General features: G+C 28.9%; 1 protein-coding gene across 3 annotated transcripts in view; it reads right to left on the minus strand.

The window, feature by feature from the left end:
• LOC122529429 (pyruvate carboxylase, mitochondrial) overlaps nucleotides 1-20040 on the minus strand; it is a 38055-nt gene that overhangs the window by 12504 nt on the left and 5511 nt on the right. For all 3 annotated transcript variants that reach the window (XM_043655565.1, XM_043655568.1, XM_043655567.1), the window contains 5 exons: nucleotides 9366-9874; nucleotides 5525-5844; nucleotides 5148-5298; nucleotides 2800-3011; nucleotides 576-778 (listed from right to left, as the gene is read on the minus strand). In XM_043655565.1, coding sequence (XP_043511500.1) covers nucleotides 576-778; nucleotides 2800-3011; nucleotides 5148-5298; nucleotides 5525-5844; nucleotides 9366-9498 — 1019 coding nt within the window. In that variant the 5' untranslated portion in view covers nucleotides 9499-9874. The remainder of the gene's footprint in view (nucleotides 1-575; nucleotides 779-2799; nucleotides 3012-5147; nucleotides 5299-5524; nucleotides 5845-9365; nucleotides 9875-20040) is intronic.

The following is a 20040-nucleotide window of genomic DNA, read 5'->3' on the forward strand; positions in this document are numbered from 1 at the left end:
GACAAGAATGTCAATTGTAAGTACATAGATTAAGCCTCTATAATATCATAATTTGAAATTACATAATTTTCTGTTATTTAACTTGGAAGATATATGTTCATTTGTCCATATCTTGCAAATTATATTTATTGTTTTTTTATTATATTTCATCAATATCCTATTGCAAAAACACTCAATTTTATTTATAGTAATTGTTAGTTTCCAGATTTTTCATTGTTAAACTTGGAAAGTGATTAATTTTTTGTTGTCCATTGCATCAACTAGATCATCTATCATTTACAGTTATATATATAATTAAATTAAAATAGTAATCAATAACTTGCTTAATTTAATTACAATAACTTACTAAATTACAATTAAATTGTAATAGTAATTTAGTAACTATTAGTGCATATATCACTATCAGAAAATTTCCTTGAAAAATTACATATTAGTTATTTTAATAAAACTCCAGCAATTCTACTATTAAGAAAGAGCCTATCGTACTTATGTAAATGCTGAAAATCACGTGCAGAAAATACAATAGACGAGCTTATGCAGATTGCTTGTCACGTCATATCTTTCCCAGTACATACCCAGTGATCTCCTCCGTAACAGTGTGTTCGACTTGCAACCTAGCGTTGACTTCGATAAAGTAGAAATTTCCGGATTCATCGGCCAAAAATTCCACGGTGCCAGCATTCGAGTAACCAACATGTTTCGCCAATTTTACAGCATATTCTGTCATTTTGTTCCTGATCTTAGGATCTAAGCTTGGCGCAGGAGCAATCTCGACAACCTGAAATTTCCAAGATAATCTAAACTTCTTTGGAACTAAATAAATTTTAGAAAACTATTGTTATGTCATTCCTTGATTAAAAGTATTAAAGTAAATACTAAGTAAATACTTTAGTAAATAATATTAGTAAATACTAAGTTCTTAATTTAGTAATAAATTATAATATTAGTAAATACTAAGTCCTTCGGCAAGTACTCAATCGTTGCAATCATAGTTCAAATATGTCAAAACTTTAGGATAAATCATTTAAACTATTAAGGATAAAGCAACAATTTATCATGATATTGTAAATCTGAACTAATAAAAACATAAAAGTGTTCAATTAATGAAACTATCTCTTTTCTGATATTAAATCATATGTGTCCAAAAAAAAACATCAAGAAAATTGTTAGTTTATTTTAATATTATTTTTAATAATATTTTAATAATATTTTAATTTAAATTTTTAATAATATTTTAATATTTGTTTTTCACTATTACTAAGAGTTTGAAATATACATATGTATATATGTGTAAAACTTGATTAGTTTCTCCATAATATTATGTATTTATTTGTCCCCATTTTCTGATTTAATTTTATATTCAACAAACTGGTATTCTAAAGTTTTCCTCTACGATAAAAAATCTTTTTTTCAAGTTTAATTTCATTCTTCAATTTCATTCTTCTCTGCAAGAGAAAACTGTAAAAAATTATCATAAATTTTACATCCTGGCGTGTAAAAACTACTTCCTCAAACAATTTTGCTGTCTCGTTTCATTTATACAATGTTTCACAACGCCGACAAATACACGTTCAACTAGAATTAAAAATAGAATCGTTCAATTATCGTCGTTTTTCTTCTACGCTTCTTTTTTTCCTTCGCGTACTTATCCTGCAGTTTTTCCACTCTGTCCCCGTTTTCTATGCGATATATATGGGAACAGCCGAGTTCGTAAATGTCATTTAAACGCATAACAAGTTCTTGAACGAGGTGAAGAAATGAGGCGATTTTTTTCTTTCATTATTCCTCGTGGCGGAGGACATAACTGAGTAATTATAAATTTCTAGATTGTAGATTTTAGAATTGTAGATTTTTAGACTTAACATTAAAATATACAAAAAAAAAAACAACGCTTCAATATCTTGCGCTTCAATTTATTTCACTCCAACATATTGCGCTTCAATTTATTGTGCTTCGACATATTGTTGACATCTATTACACTTTGACATACTGCGCTTCAATTTATTGCGCTCCAACATATCACGCTTCGACGTACTGCGCTTCAATTTATTGTGCTTCAGCATACTGCGCTTCAACTTAATACGCTTCGCAGATATTATTACCATTGTCATTAAAAGAAAGTCACCACTTATTAAAAATGAAAACTCGCAGAAGACTCAGATAATTATTAATAGTGCTTATGAATAAATAATATTATATTAATATGCATATTTAAAATGTAGTATAATACTATGTCCAATAATGCAGATACAATTTTGACATATAGAATATATACATTTAATTTTGTATCTTACATAGAATTAAGAAACCAAAAAATTTGTATGATTCATTTTATTGGAATTGAATTTAAATTCAAGAATAATTTGGAGAATTTATTAAATCCTATGTTAGTCCATTAATATCTGATACTCAATTGTTTGAGTCATCTAAAATTGTATTTACAAATTATGTAACAACGATATTACATAAGTTGATTAACTATGTAACAACAGCTTATATAATAGTTACATCGATAAATTACGTTCGACAGTTTCAAACATAACGTTGCAATTTATTTCCTTTCCCGTAATGAAATTCAATCGATATCTATTTCACGAGAAACGGAAGAGTTATTGGATTAATTCCCCGAAAAAAGTTTAACATTTCTTCACCTAAATTTTATAAAATTTAAAGAAATTGTAGTGTACACGCTTGCTCTTTAATGTATCAAAAAATAAGTGCAATAGCTATTAAAGTGAATAAACGATTTTATGAATGGCTATCGTCCACGAATGCTTAGATCTCTTCTCGTCTACTGACCTTTTGATGACGACGTTGCACGGAACAATCACGTTCGTAAAGATGAACGACATTGCCAGCCTTGTCTCCCAATAGTTGTACCTCAATGTGCCTTGGCCTCTCGATGAATTTCTCAATGAACATCGCCCCATTTCCGAAAGCGGCTTTCGCTTCCGAAGAGGCACGATCAAACATCTCTCGAACCTCTTCCATTTGTCTCACGACTCTCATACCTGAGAAAATGCAAGGAAACATTATGTACTCTATCGTCAAAAGGAAACATTATGTACAAAATCGTCAATTTAAGAAAATTTGAAACAGAATATCGCAACACTGAGACTATCATGAATTGGAAGTATTTCTTTTTCGTGGATGTTTATGAAACTTAACACGAGAACTACCAACGAAATGGTAGAAATAAGTAATTTGTAATTTTTTTTTTCTTTTTTTGAATGAAATGAAAAGTTTCTTTATAAAAATAGTTTCCTCGTTGTATTAAAATGGAATTTTATGACAGAGTAAAGTTACTTTAAATATATGTGTAGTTATTGAATTATTTTAGAAAGATTCTTTATTATATTATAAACATTTTCCAATTCTTTGCATTTAAATTTTTCTGACTGTTTTACTTCAAACTATTTTGTCTTATTACTTTATTTTCAATTTTATGCTTTAATAGTTGGTAGTTTTAGTGTTAATAAATAGCAAGAAAACTTTCTACATATCAATAAAATTATACATATACATAGATATAGATATTTGTACTTAAAGTTTGTAACTTGAAATGGAATTATAATTGATGTAGAAATTTTCTTAGATATTTGGAATGAAATGGAAAAGAATTTGGAAATGAAGATGAAATTTTTAAAACTTAAGTGAAAATTTAATTTAATTAAAAATTTTTAAATTTAATTTGAAATAGAAGAAATAGTATTTCTATTGAAAATTTGAAAAATGATTCTTTCTTTAAGGATTGTTCGAAATGATTCACTTAAAAATTGTTCACTTTGGAAGTCCTTGAATTTTTAGATAATTAACTTTATGCACACCCTTTCTGAAAACTGTTATCTTCCGGGAAGATAACGCACTTTCATTTGTGAAAACAACATAGAAAAGCTATCTAATCTGTTTTATAGTTCACTTCAAGTTACACTCAATTTACGAACACATATATTCTGCTCCGATTCTGCTAAGTAAGTAATATTTGCAATATAAATATAATCTATATCTACTTTGACATATCTCAAGGCTGCAAAATCATTGAAATAATCGTATGAACAGTTAGTTTCAAATAACACGTTTGACACTTTTAATGCGTGTAAAAAGTAGTGCACTCGATAGAAAATTATCGATATTTTAAACTCCTATAACTTCGTAGAAACAAATCGTGCAACAAATTTTAAGGAATTAAACGAGGAATTTCATTCCTTAAGATCATGATTGATTTAGCTATAGAAAAAATGTTTTCCAGTGACGTTTGAATGAAGATACCTTTTCTCTAGAAAATTTTACAAATTCAAATGTCCTTACGAACATTGAAACAATTTTTTTCAATCAAATTTACCACATAGTCTTGAAGATTGAAATCTCCTTTTAAAAATCTCTTAAAATTTATTGTATAATTTTTTTCCATGGAATTATAAAAATCTAATCCTACTGTTCTTTTCAATTCTTCATCATGTTGTACCTTTCTTCTCATGCAGAAAATTATACTGTAAAATATTAATATTAAATATTTAAATGTTAAATATTAATATTAAATATTAACATTAAATATTTAAATAGTACCAAAACTGCGTGTCTATTGAATAATAATATGGAGAAGAGAATCAGGATTAAAATATCGATAATCTTTCAAACACGTGAATAATTTTTATAGCCACTGTACAATATCTTGATCTTCTAAACAAATTATTCAATCCCTCTCTACTGGAAATCTTCATAATATTTCTGAATGTTCTTCGATAATTGCTTCACTCTTACGAGGAGTATCATTGAGGGGACCAATAGCAGTTGACGAAGTGTAATTAATCCTACTCGTAAATCGTACAATAGAAGCAACAAGCATTTCGTGATGAATGAAGAGTGTTCGCGCGAAAGAAGATGAGAACAAAAAGAGCGCTAGACATACCAGAAATGAATGCATTCGACGTTGCGCATCCAGGGCATTAGCCTACTTTATCGAAACCTAGTTTTTATTTTCAGACAGAAAATAATCACGGAATGAGGCATTTAATGTGAAAAACCATAGAATATTTGAGTTAATAAAAATAACTTAAAGAAACTTCTCTATTTCTATTAAAAAAAAAAAAAAAAAACAAAGACTAAGATCTGACTATTATTTACTGTTGATGAAGTGGAGATCCTACCTCTTCCACCTCCTCCGTAGGCAGCTTTGAATATCACCGGAAGCCCATGTTTCATGCAAAATTCCATCGCTTCGTCAGACGTGGTGACTGGTCCATCTGTTCCTGGAACAATTGGCACTCCAGCGTCTATCGCAGCTTGCCTCGCAGCTACCTAAAAATTTGCATTATTTTTATTTGTTGACATTCAATTTATTAACATTCTCTTATGGAGAATGTAAAATACAAAATGTATTTGAATATCTCTCAACGTTATATACTAGTTGAGGATTAATATTCAAGTTGAACGTTTGATTAATTTTTTGGTCTTGGCGATCAGAGCACCTGACTTATGACTCGTTAAAAATAATATGGAAATATTTTGTTGAAAAGAATCGTGCCTTGTCACCCATTTGTTGGACAACTTTCGGACTAGGACCGATGAACCTTATTCCAGCATTGATCACCGCCTCCGCGAAATCCGATCGCTCGGAGAGGAAGCCATAACCAGGGTGAATGGCGTCTACATCGTTTTCTTTCGCGACTCTGATGATTTCCGGAATATTCAAATAAGCCTGGACAGGTGGAAGCCCTCTGCCAACCACGTAACCCTCGTCGGCTTTTTGCCTGTGCATCTGCATCTTGTCCTGTTCCGAGTAAATGGCCACCGAACGGATTCCCAGCTCGGTACATGCTCGAAATACACGAATGGCAATTTCTCCTGCAAGAACAACAAATCTATTTTGTTATAGCGGTACGTTTCTAGAATTTGCTTTTATTTGCTAGAATTTCATTTTATTAATTTCCTGTCGTAGAGTTAGTGTCGGAAATTTTCATACAGTTGCTGTTAATAATCGTTCGGACAATACAATGTTAAAGAGATGATGCATTGATTGGATCATCAACATATTAATCTTGGTTAATCCCCCTATGTCAATTTAATACATTTTTTTTATAAAATTGAACATATCTATATTTATATCTGATAATGCACAATTGTAAAGAAATTTAATTTATTTATTGTTAATAAAAGAACTTGCAAGTTTTCATTGTAGGTATTAATTGTTTAACCAGCATATCAAGGGACGAATTAAATTGGAAAAATGAGGAACGAATAAGAATTAAAACACCTACTGTTGTTATAAAACAAAGAATAAAATAATTCGGATCAACAGATTGATATTAATATTGTAGTTAATTGATTAATTAAACAGATTAAAAATAAATAAGATACACATAAATTTTTGTGACTCTGTGCGTCATCGTGAGATTTAATATTCCTTGAAATCTTTAATTCCAAAACTCATTTCATCTCATTTTCATTATCCTTTGTGAGGGTTTCCGTACACAATTAAACAGAGTGCTTGTTCAATATTCGAAGTATATGAAATTTCCATGCTGACTTATCGCATAGTCTTGTTATAGATATTGACTGAGATGCTTCATTATCATATCCCATTAAAGATAAATGTACATACGTATATACTTGCAAGGAATTTATGAACGTGGATCATGAAAGCATCCACCGTTATCAAGATGAAACATACGTTTAATTTGTAATTCTCATATCGCAAATATTGTTCCAGTACGAGAATGTTAATAATTTGACACGAACATGAATTTTTCTACAAAATGACGCACATTGTTTGAGTTAAATGTTCTCTAGCGTTTCATTATGAAACTAAACGAACAAGAATTTCACAATTAATCGAACAATGTCTCTGCAACATTCTCGTTTACATACGTTTACAAAATCACGTTTTTTAAGTTGTGTCACTTTCATAGCAATTCTTCAGTTTAAAAACTTGAATTTTTCCTGATGATACTGAGGAAGAGGGATATTTTTCTTTTAGAAAACGTATATTATTCATTACCATGGAGATACGTTATCCTATTGATTGATTATTAAAGAGTTCTGTTATCAAATGTAGACACAATAATGTCCGCCTTGCATCAACTCGCATTATCGTCTCGTTCTGGTTCGTTAGTCGATCATTTCCACCATATAAATATACTCACAATCAGTTATCAAAAACCTATGTACATTTGAAAATTTCAAATATTTAAAGAAAATCGAGAATTTTATAGACACTAATTCTAATTATTAGTTAAAATTATGCGAAACACATTATGCTCTTCTAATAGAAAAGATGAATAAATAAAAAGTATGAGTAATGAGATCTACTGAGGATATTACAATTACTATGGGTATATTAAAATATGCAATAAGTGTTTTTATTATTATTACAATTATAATCAAAACAAGTTCCATTCACTTTACTTTACGTATGGTAATTAAAAAACATTATTAATATTTTTTTTTTTTACTAAAATATCAAAAATCCTTTCTCTTCTGCTTTAAATATTTGAAATTTGACAGGTATACAATAATTTCCTATTAATATTCGAACATCTTGATGCTGGGGAGACACCAATTACATTACTTATAATAGTGTTATTAAATTAATTGTTTTTCACTGTATTAAAACATTTGTTATAGTTAGTAGAAATATAAATTTCTGAGTTTTTACATAAGACAGATATACACTGTATATAACTGATTATCATTACATACATCTTTAAGATTCTTTCACTAAATATGATCAATGCTTTATATTAATTACTAAAAGTAATTAATTACTAAAAATAATTGAAAATAAATTCCTACAAATAATAAAATATAACGATGTGATAAATTTTCAATATTGAATTCCAAAAATACGACAATTTTCGAGAATGAAAGATCATGTTATCAAGCTTACAAAAAAAAAAAAAAAAAAACGATGTTATTGACAATCCTGACAACCTGTTACTTATTGATAATCTTAAACAAAACAGAAAAAGCAGAAAATATGTTATTAATAATCTTAATCAACATTTTGTATTTAATTGCGAAATCTTTAACTGGTTTATCATTAGTGGGTCAGTTACGATTGAAGCTAAAGATAGACACGTGAATGGCTTAACTTCGAACTGACAAAGTAAATACTGATAGATAACAATGCACAGAACTTTAGTTGTAAACAAATGAAATAGAAAAATTAACAAGTGCAAAAAATTTAACAAACTTTATTCATCGGTCCATCGATATTTCATTTTAGAGATATTATCGTTTAAAGTTCTCTTTGTATAATATTGTTTCTCTTTCTTCTCATATATGTATCACTTATACGTAATAGTACTTTTATTAAAATAACAATATAGAATGTAATTTCAATCGTTTCTTCTTTTTGTACAGAATAAGTTACAATATAAGCAAATTAACGAAAATAAAAAATAAAAGGAAAGATACGAATAATCATTGTATTCTCTAAGTTCTAAGCAATATCATTATTTTATCTCAATGAATATAAATAAAATATTGAATTTACTTTTTTTTCAAATATATAAAATTTATTTTCATTCATTTATTCATATATAAATCCTACGTTTTGTCAATTCTGCAATTCATTTAATTGTAATTAAACACAATCGCAGATTTATCGCCTTACGATGTTAATCACATCAAATAGTAAAACAATTTTTTTCAAATTTTTTTTTTTACCTCTGACCTCTAACAATTATTTTATATCCAAGAACTTTGACATGAATTTGTTATCTTTCTAAATATATTTTGAGCACGTGCTTAAAGTATACTTTAATCATAATCTTGTAACATAATGTTGGATGACCAACCAATATTGAATCTATTCAATTACTGACAATGAGCTAGCAACAGTCCACATAAAAATGGACTGTGAATAGTTAGTTATAAGGGCAAGATCCAGTAGTTGTCCTTCACCTTCCACTTGACGATGGTAACCAAATATATATAAGGACATGCTTTAGAGACACTTCAGAGCATAAAACATTCTAAATCATTATAGAGACATTCTATATCATTAAGAGCATAAAACATTCTAAATCATTATAGAGACATTNCTATATCATTAAAAGCATCAAACATTCTAGATCATTCTACATCATATTCAAGAGCATTAAACATTGTAAATCATTCTATATCATTTCATACACGACCACGACTGTAAGTGAATAAACTCTTCTAAACTGTAAACGTGTTGACTCTATTACACGGAATCCAACAATAATAAGTCTAAAATAAATTGCGAAATTAATATGTATCGTTATACAGGGGGGAAAAAAAATAAGATAAGCAAAATAAAATAAAACATTTTTAAGGTCGCAAGGAGAATTAAAAAAAAAAAAAGGAGAAAAGAGGGAAAGGAAACGAAAAGAACTCACCTCGATTGGCAACCAGGACGCTCCTGATCGGTTTGTACTGGACATCTGTGCCGAAACATCTTCTTGCCACTTTATACACTTGCAACACGTTCCTATGTTTGATCAATGAGTATCTAATGCGCAAGGAATGCATTTCTACGATCTAGATTCGCAACACCTTCACTAAATATATCAATTTACACTGTTCGATTGAAATTTAATATACTCTTAATATACTATATATCGAATTAACTTTGTTAGATATCTCTCCTCAAATTTCCTCGATGTCACCGTTCTTTCAACGAAAACCGCTTTCGTACTCGCGAAATATCTTTCGCATCCGCGCGTAACAGAGAAAATATATATATCTTTACAACACGAAACTTATCACTCTTTATTATCTCAAACAAACACTGTCTCGTACACGATGTTACATAGGTCTCGATGTATCGTGAAAGTTCAGTTCGAATAGCTGGAAGCTGGCGCCTCGTTCCTTATCGAGAGTCCGGCGTGGAGTGATTGCCAGGTTTCTGAAACAATAGATGTTCAAGTTCGCGCGTGATCAAACAAAAATCGTGCAATTAGCGCATGGGGAGGGGGAGGAGGGGTAGAAATATTCGAAACAGAGTCGAAGTTGACGTCATTTCGAGATGTAGTTGATCGAATTGTTAAATATTCTGTTGCAAATTGTTACAATCGTGACAGGGACACCTGGACGATGTTTGCCGATGAATGACGAAACATCGAGTCTTATCTCTTAATTGTTAATTGTTGAATGATTCCTGACGAATCTAACGAGACAGGCGTAGATATTTGATTCGTCAAAGGCTTGATGATATTACAGAATATTAAAATTTGGTAAATTAATCGATTAATAAAAAAAGATCTGCTTTAAATCATCAATTATTCTCAATATCATATGATTATTACTTTGTTATTATTATTATTCCTTACTTATTATTATTTTTACATATTAATAATAATTAATAATCATAATTATTTATTGCAATTATAAGTATTCGTAATTATAGGTGTGCCTAATTTTATTAGAGAAGAACATTATTTTGCAAACTTCGCTGCAGGATGTTCTAATCACAAATGAAACATCGTGAGTGATATATTTTCTTAGATTATAAATCGCGATGTTAATCGAAACGAACGTGACCGAAAACTCAACGGATTTGCTTGCGATGAAAATATTTTCGATTAGGAATGATCGGTTGATTATCAAATACGACAAACAAAACGTGTTAGCCTTCTCGTTCTTTTTGTTCATTCTACGTTTGGTTCAATAAACTATGACTTTCAAAGTATAATATGCAAAGTATAATATGCAAAAGTGTAAAATACACAAAGTTGATATGCCTACGTAAAATATTATATAAAAAATATAAATTTTAATATTTATTTACTGTAAATTCAAATACTTTCTGCAACATTCAGTAGATATAAAACAGATCTTTGCGTTCGTGTAAAATATAAAAATATTACACAAATATTCACAGTCCACTTCATCAATTATTATAGCTTTTCTTTCAACGAGGTGCGAATGAAAAACCATCGATTGTTATCCCTTAATTATTAATTAATGACTGTTAACGACATATAATTGGTCTTTTACGAGTTACCTTGAAAAAAACGCAGGCTTTTCTCTGCCAGATATTTGTTAGGCGACGAATTGATAATAAAGAATATTAAAATTCGATAAAATTCCACTGATCGATAAAATTCGATAACAAAAATATTAAGAACTGATTGACGAGTTGATTGACATCGATTGATTAATAAATAAAACTTTCAGTTATTAATTATTCTTGTAAATATTACACCATGTTATATTCATTTTGAACAATCATTTCAAATTATATTCTTTTAAAATATGTATATAATATAATACACCTATTACATTTATATACCTTTTAAAGAAGAACATTAAAATTGTTCATCGCGCGACATTCTGATCACAATGGAATTGTCGTGAATCATACAGTTTTTTAAATTACAGATCGCGATGTCAATCAAAACGAACGTGACGGAAGGTCGATGGATTGCTTATAACGATATATTTTCGACTTTAGGAACGATCACACAGGTCGATGGATTGCTTATAACAATATTTTCGACTCTAGGAACGATTACACAGGTCGATGGATTGCTTATAACAATATTTTCGACTCTAGGAACGATCACACGATGAAGTCAAACGTAAACGAACATGAACTGAACTTGTTTCTTCGACCTTCGGGAGCGTACTTTGAATCCGCGGCTGTTAGTCTCGGTCGTTAACATTATTATAACACGATACGCTCCTCTTATAAATAAATAAAGCCTAGTTAAAGTCTCTTCTGAATATATTGCCCCGATTACTTACAGGGCATCACGAGCGTAACGATGCCTATTGAGTAAATTAAAATGATGAATTCTTTTTAACTATCGAAACGGATGGACCTAGCAGATTTCTAATGTAACATAATATAATGTAATATAAGTTAGAAATTTGATATATAATTTTATAATTATATATTACACATATATATATATATATAAATATAATAATATTATATTTTATATATATATATATATATATTTATTTTATATATTATATTTATAATCATATAAGTTAGAAATTTGATATATAATTTTATAATTATATATTATATTTATATATATAAATATAATATTATATTTTATATATATATATTTATTTTATATATTATATTTACAATCATATATTATATTTTATATATTACATTTATTTCATGTAAATTTAATATAAATTATGAATATACTACGAATTTTATAATGTAGGAATCCCGGCTTGAGACCCCAATTTGTAGGGATTTTGATAAAAGATGGTTTAAGATTGAAAATAAGAAAATTTGTTCAATGATGATTATAAAGTGACGTTTTACATTATTTTTTTCTCTACCGCTAAATTCGTCATTCATACACATATATACTCAAACGCATCCCTTAAATGCTAGGCCTGGAGGGCTAGCCATAAACATTCCCAAGTCCCAAGCCTAATTTTCTTTACAATTTATGGTACACCACTTGGGACATCTGCAATTGTTGGGCACTGAAGAAAGTTCTGGACCCTTTCCCACAATAATAACATAAGTGCTGCAATTTCAATAGATTTTGTCTTACAGTTAGAATTAAAATTAATTAATGTTATTATAATAAAATTAACAACAGAAATATATCATTAATAAACAAGTATTAAGATACTGTGACATTTTCCAGAACTAGATTTAAAATGTTTGTTTTTCAATTCCAAGTGTATACAATCGATCATCAAAGGTCAGATACATCTATGAATTTCAAATATTTAAATCGAAACGACGATTTTACTTATTTATTAGCTACAGTTATACTTTATAGTTATACTAGTAGTGATTAAAGTACTAATTGTAAAAAACCACGAATGGATATACTAACAACGTGTATACAACATGTATAAAATATGTTCTTATTATTACTATATTTCTAATTTTCGTAAGATTTTCTTTAAATAAAATAATAATAATAAAATAATAATATATTTCTTGTAAGAAATATACTAAACTCGTACAATACTTGCAACACTGATTGTTAGCCCTAACACTTTTGACAGCGTGTATACTTTTCCAAATAGAACTCAAAATGAAATCGGCACATAACGAACGAAATTTCTCTCGTGAATCGAGAATGCTAATTTTTCAATAAGGCTGTGTTTGAATTTACGAGCGTCAGAAAAGTTTAAATTTACTTACGCTAGTATTAATACACTTATAGTAATATAACGCTTTAATAAATAAACACTACGAAACAACGCCGACTCAGATAATTGCATAACAAAGCGTGCAACGTTAACGAAAAGATTACTGCGTTTTTGTTTTTCCAACTTTCTGTATTCCCGGCCGATAAGGAATCGTTCGCACGATAAATGGAAACAAACGTTTAAAGAGCCGGAACGACAAACGTTCAATCCACATCAGTGGAAACCGATGGAAAAAGAAAAGAAATATGTGTCACGTTTTATGATTCTCCGAGGTCGATGCCAATTAATTATCGCGCCGAGACTTTTATCGTTCTTTGACATTATAGGTTTACCAGAACGATTTCCTTACGTAACGCGTAGACTATGAACCTCAGACAAGACAATAATTTGCAATCGATTCGTGCATAAATCTATGTACGTTCTGAAAGGAAGGGAACAGCTCTGCTTTACTTCGAAAACGAGCAAACAAAAAAAAAAAAAACAGTTGTAATTTCTAGTTAAACGATCGATTCTTTCACTGTTTTGTTGACAGCAAATGTGAGAAACACTTGTACACAATTTTCAGTTCGATGCGGGACGATTTTTACAATTTCCATCTTGTTTGCTTAATCATTCATTATTTGATTGGCTGATTATTTATTTATCTACTTAATGTTGAAAATGTCGATTCAATGAGAAATAATTGAAATACGCTCTGAACTTGTTAATCCTTTTGCTAAATTTTTGAAAAATTTCTGTCATTTAATTTTGTCCTTCAATTTTTAGTTTAGTTAATCCTTTTACTGTTTATCGTTTCGCTTGAACGATTTTTGCAAATGTGATTCGTAATTTTGCAGTTTTCAGTTTGGTTAAGTTCTGAGAAAATTTACGCTGTTTATTTAATTGAAAATAGCAAAAAAGAAATATCTTTGCAATTTTCAGTTCAGTTCATAATTTTTCTTAAAAGTAGCAAATATTAGATGCTTGTAATTTGGTTAATTCTGTTTCTATTCTATTTTCTTTTGCACCGTTTGGAAACAGCAAATACGAAGCACTCGTAATTCTCAGTTTGATCGAGATCCTCTTATTGAATTTTGAAAAGCTTCTTGTTATTTTTGAAAACACCGAAAGTAAAATACACATAATTTTCTGCTTTATTGACTTTGTTTCTTTGAATTTGTAAAAACCAACAACTTTCACTATATTTATAATCACTTACTATTCGTATATTTTATTTCAAGAAATGTCCACTCTCATTAAATGTAACAAATTCACTGAAAATATTTTGAAGATATCGTTTTACTTTATAGTGAAATAGAACCATTGTTTCTTGAAATAAACCTAACACTTTCGGACATTAAAACAGCAAATGAGAAAACGCATCGAACTACCGAAACACACTGAACGACAAACATAATGTTAGAATATTTAACGTAAATTAGATTAGAAAGACTTTATTATGAAGGAAATTTCTTCAATGTCGAGTACATTTCACTCAGGTATAAAGGTGCGTGCGCACTCGATTTAGAAAGGATCATTTCTCACGCGTGTGAAACGCTTATGCGTGTGAAACGCATTATGTTAAATATGAAAACGCACTATAGCCCCTTAAGCTCTGTGTGCGAAGGGGATGCTATAGAATTTTGTCCCTCGTAGATGATACAACCAACTCGAAGAGTCGACGAAAGAAAGAAAACGACCGTTTAGAATCATGTTTACTTTCCATTTCAACTCGTGAAGTTATATTTTATGTATTCAGGGAAATAATCAGTCCGAAAAGTCTATGTATCATACATTAGGTTAAATAATTAAATAAGATAGAACATAGAGTGAATAGAAAAATAGTTGAATAAATAATAATAAGATAATAGAAGTAGACGAACGATTGAAGAGAGGAGCAATTGAATGAAAAAGTCATAAAAGATGAAGGAATTTTTATATATCATTAAGTTCCACTATTGCAGTTGACATAAAGAAAATAATTTATATTTATTGTGTATAGAGATCCATTTCATTGAAACAGAAAATCTTTGGATAATATCATAATTCTTAAAACATTATGAATCACATTCGACAATGTTGAGATTGAGCCAGAATGTAACAGAGTTATAAATAGAGTTATAACATTAAGCTCCCTCGTTTGTTACGAAAACCACAAAGCAGGTATATAAGTATGTATGTGCATATATAATGATTCGTGTCACTGACACGAATGATGACACGATATTGCTATTACGGTCATAACAAGGAACGTAACATAAACGAAATATTTAATATTTCAATTTTCTCAACTTCTTAAGTTTCTTTTCTTAGCCTGTTTTTTTTTTTTTTTTTTTTTTTTAGCTTATTCACTTATACTTACGTATATATTGAAAAATAATTGAAAGAGTATATTAGCATACAATCTCGCAAATCGATTCGTCGAAGACATATTGCCAAGATTTATATATAAGATCCTGAACAAGAATGAAGAAACTTCGCGACCTTGTACACGATCGAGAGGAAACACTTAAAATAAATCTACTTATGTAATTAAAATCGTCGTGATTTAGATTTCATTTCACAGAGACTTATTATTTTCTCCTTCCGGTTCTTGCATATACTTTTTACAGTGTCTGATAAAAATCGAAGACTGAATGTTTTGTTTCAAGTTATTTAACATCAGAAGTCAAGAACTGAGAAGAAAAATCAACTGTCCTTTAATTTTTAAATCCTTCTTTTTTCTCAATGTATAAACGTTTCCCTTGTATCGTTGATATGAATTATTTACGAAATGGTAGAGGAAAATACCGATTGGCAATAGCAGAAACTGCATTTCATTACATTTTATTCAGCTTCTTCTTTTCCTTAAAAAATAAGGAAAAATTACGTAATATATATTTGCTATCTCTTCGAAGATCTCATTAATAAATCCAAAATACTCTAAATCAAGCTACTCCAAATCTATTCAGAAATCAAGATGCTCTAAATAATTCGTACTTCAATATAAGAGAAAAAACAAAATTCTAAGAATAAAAAGATTTCTGCTTTTTAAAAAGCACAATGTTGTTTAACAAAATCTAATACACGTCGTGATTTTAAATTGCGTTTATTAAAAAATTAGTAGTTCAAGGAGATTATTATGAATAAATATGTAAAATAAAAATAATATTATAGTACAATATTTTCTTTTTTTTTTGTAAAATGACTAAATTAATAAGAAAAAAACCAATTCTGTACGTTCAAAGGAAAAGAGAAAAAAAATTATTTGCCAAGATATTGTGAAAATATAAAATACAAAAAACGAGCGTATAAATTACTGGAATAATACCAGAAGAGAACAATAAACAATACGTTTTCAATTTCTATGTTGTTAATTTATGAACTATTTTAAAAATACGAAGACAAAAATAGTAGGAAAATCCTATTCAACTTTTATTACTTCTGTTATTCATTTTATCACAAAGACGTAATAAATTAATAGTCAGCAATAAACGTCATTAAAAGAATCCTGCGAAGCTGTATTTCAAATTACAACAACTGTAAGATATTGTGAGTCACACTTAACAACATGTATTTGTCAGAATTAATGTATACAAACAGAACAACTTATTGCGACGAGTTTGAAACATCAAGCATTTTGCATTTTTAGTTTTTTTTTTAGTAACAAAGAAGTCTAAATACAAAATTATATTAAATAATATTATTATTTATTATAAAATTATTCAATATATATATACATATACTAACAAAGAAGTTTAAATACAAAATTATAATAAATAATATTATTTATAATATATATATATTATAAAATTATTATAAGAAACGTGCCATTAGTCGACTTTGAACGTAATATGTATTTTGTCAGACATATTAAATTGGTGCGTGTCATAGAATCAACCTACTCACTCAATAACCCTAATATAGCCCCTGTTATCGGTTTTACCCTTTTGAATCGGCTCCTCTCTTCTCATACCTATTCAGTGCCTGTACAACGTATTTGATTGTTTTACGATAACCGAAATAATTTATAAAATTTATAAAATTTCGTAGAAGTTTTGCTCAAAATAATTGTTATAATATATCGTAATGCGTGACATGTTCATTACAATCCTTATATTAAGAAAATGACAGATTTAAAGAAAGATAATTAAAAAAAAAATGATAAACGTATTAGATAATAAGAAAGGTATAAATGTTTAATAAAGAAGAAAAATTTCTCTGCAATTTCACAAAAGAAAATTTCTAATTAATATAGTTTCCTTTCTTTTTTAAGTGAAATCTCCAATTTCAAATAAATTCTCTTTAAATTCTACTCTCACGCTTCTTTGTGTTTTTATTCGTATTTATGAATATTTTATTGGAAATATTCCTGAAATTATCACAAAAACGCGATTTTGATTGATCAGGGATTATTCGTAACAACAGACAAAAAGATACGTTCAAACAGATAATAACATATTGGTGAAAAAATAAAATTTGTCTCAAGTGTTTCTGAATCAGAAGTTATTCGCGTGCATTCGTTGCCACGATAACTATACAGAACCTCCGACTACGTGTTTATTGGTCAATGACCATGCAATAAATCAATTTAATATTCGTTGAACACGTCAGACTGAAATTCAAGATACGTTTTCGTTTTATATACCGAACCATACAGTGTTCTAAATATTTTGTTTTTTCCTTTTAACTCTGTCATTTTCTTTGTTATTTTATTATATTTCGCACTATTGATAACTCCTTTGAAACATTATTTATGGAGAATGATACTTTAATTGTCAAGTCTTCTAATTTTATTATTAGAATTTTATTATTATTATTTATCAAAATGCGTTTAAAATTTTTTTTTTCAAACTCTGTCATTTCCTTCGCTACCTTATCTTTGTTATTACACTTTGTACTATTAATAATTCCCTTGGAAAATGTGTGTTCTATTTATCAGGGTTTTCAGCTCTATAAAATTATATGAAAACTTCATTTCAGTAGATCCATCGAATATGTAAATATTCGACATGTATGTTTGCTTTCCTGGAATGATCGATTAGATAACAACGAGCGAGAAATTAGTTCTTAAAATACCTCGAAATTAATGGTGCCGCTTTACGAAGAAGGAAATATGCAAACAACATTAATTCACCTAGAAACTGGTTAACCTTCGAACTTCGAGATCTTTTTATTCATCAACCGCGACACACACAATATAATAAATATAATTGCAACGTGTGTAATTTCAAATTACGATTGTACGAAAAATAGTATCAGTTGTAAGATATGAATTTGCACAAAGATCTCCAAATAAAATTGAATCGTTCGCTTGCTAATTATTGTTCACGTTTGCGTGAAATTTCGAAAAATTTCCATTCACTTCTACATATATTGGGTAAACGATTATTTCATTTGTATTGTTATCATTTATTATCTCTACTATGGAAAATACAAAGATTTCAATGCGTTTGCTTCCTTTAGATTAGAGGAGTAATTTTCCACATCGAATGAATGGAGTAAGTTCTATGCTGCATGATTTTACCAGATATATCAAATGCACAATCGTTAAAGTGTTAAGGTAAACGAATGCACGAAATGTGTCATGTTTTGAAGGAATAAATTGTAAGTGTCTTTCAACGTGTATGAATATACATACGTCCTTCTACTTTAATCGACTGAAATAAAATTCGAATAGGGACTTGTGCAACACGTTACTGTCCAAACTATTATGTGAACAAAGTCGTTACTCGCTCAAGTATATCGAACAGAATGAAAAGATTGATTAACACGGATTACTAACTATGATAAATGTGAAAAAATTGAAAAATAAACTAAGTATTATGCAAATGTAAATGTCAGACAAAATTAGGAAATAAAATAAATACGAGCTAGTAAATGAAATATAAACATAGATGTAAGAAACATCAAGGACTAAAATAAATACGAAAATAAAGTTAAACAGAAAATAAATGAAATATAAATATAAACGTCAAAGAATAAAATAAATTACTATTAATAAAATGAACTGCTAGTAAAGTCCTATGGAGAATGAGACGAGAATAAATTAGATATAGAGCACAAACATCGAAGGACAAATAAATGAAATCTAAATGTAAAAATAAATGAAACATAAATATATAAGAATCTATAATGAAATCACAACAGAAACTAAATATCAAAGAGCAAACATTTGTTTGTCGAAATGTGCTGGAGAGAAATAATTGTCCTCGCACTCTCCTTTCCATTTGTGCCAAGGATTTCCATTAATATGACTTCTTAATTAATCTATCCCTGTTTTCCATGTTGTAGGTCTTCGTCAAATTAAACTTGTTAAACTGCCACCACCAAGATTGAATTTCAACTAAACCAGTTGCGATACGTCATTGCGTTACGGTGTGGACGTACTCGTTGAAGCTACGAAACAATTTCAAGTATCGATCCTACAGCGGCGTCAGAAACAGCTGAGCCAGAAGTCACATACACGTATGTAGATTACTGAATGATGTTTTCCGTCCCATTTCAGGTCAATCGATCGAAAATCATCGTTGCGTCAACGCAACTCATTTGCAAGTCTTTCTGGAGTTAATTTCTGCTGTCAAATTTTTATTTTTCAAGATAAGAAAGATTGTGGAAAGAAAATTGCCAAAGGAAATTGCATTACCAAATTCTCTCAATATTGAGGTAAGGAGATTCCAAGGAAGATTACGTTGATACATATATTTCTTAATATTGAGAATATGAAAGAAGAATCTTCTTTTGAATTCTACAGTTTTAAAAAAATTTGAACATTATGATGAACTAAATAGATCAACGAACTAAATTTTATCGTCGCTTAATTTCTTAGGAAAGAAGAAGATTTGATTGCATTTACTCCGATTAAAAGAGAAAAACTTGCAAGAGAAAAGGATTGTCAGTTGATTGGATTTACTTCAATTAAAAATCTTATTAATTCTAAATGTGTAACTTAAAAAAAAGAATTAAGCCTGCAAA

The sequence above is a fragment of the Frieseomelitta varia genome, unplaced genomic scaffold, assembly GCF_011392965.1.
Source record: "Frieseomelitta varia isolate USP_RPSP 00005682 unplaced genomic scaffold, Fvar_1.2 scaffold_285, whole genome shotgun sequence".
Taxonomy (NCBI): Eukaryota; Metazoa; Arthropoda; class Insecta; order Hymenoptera; family Apidae; genus Frieseomelitta; species Frieseomelitta varia.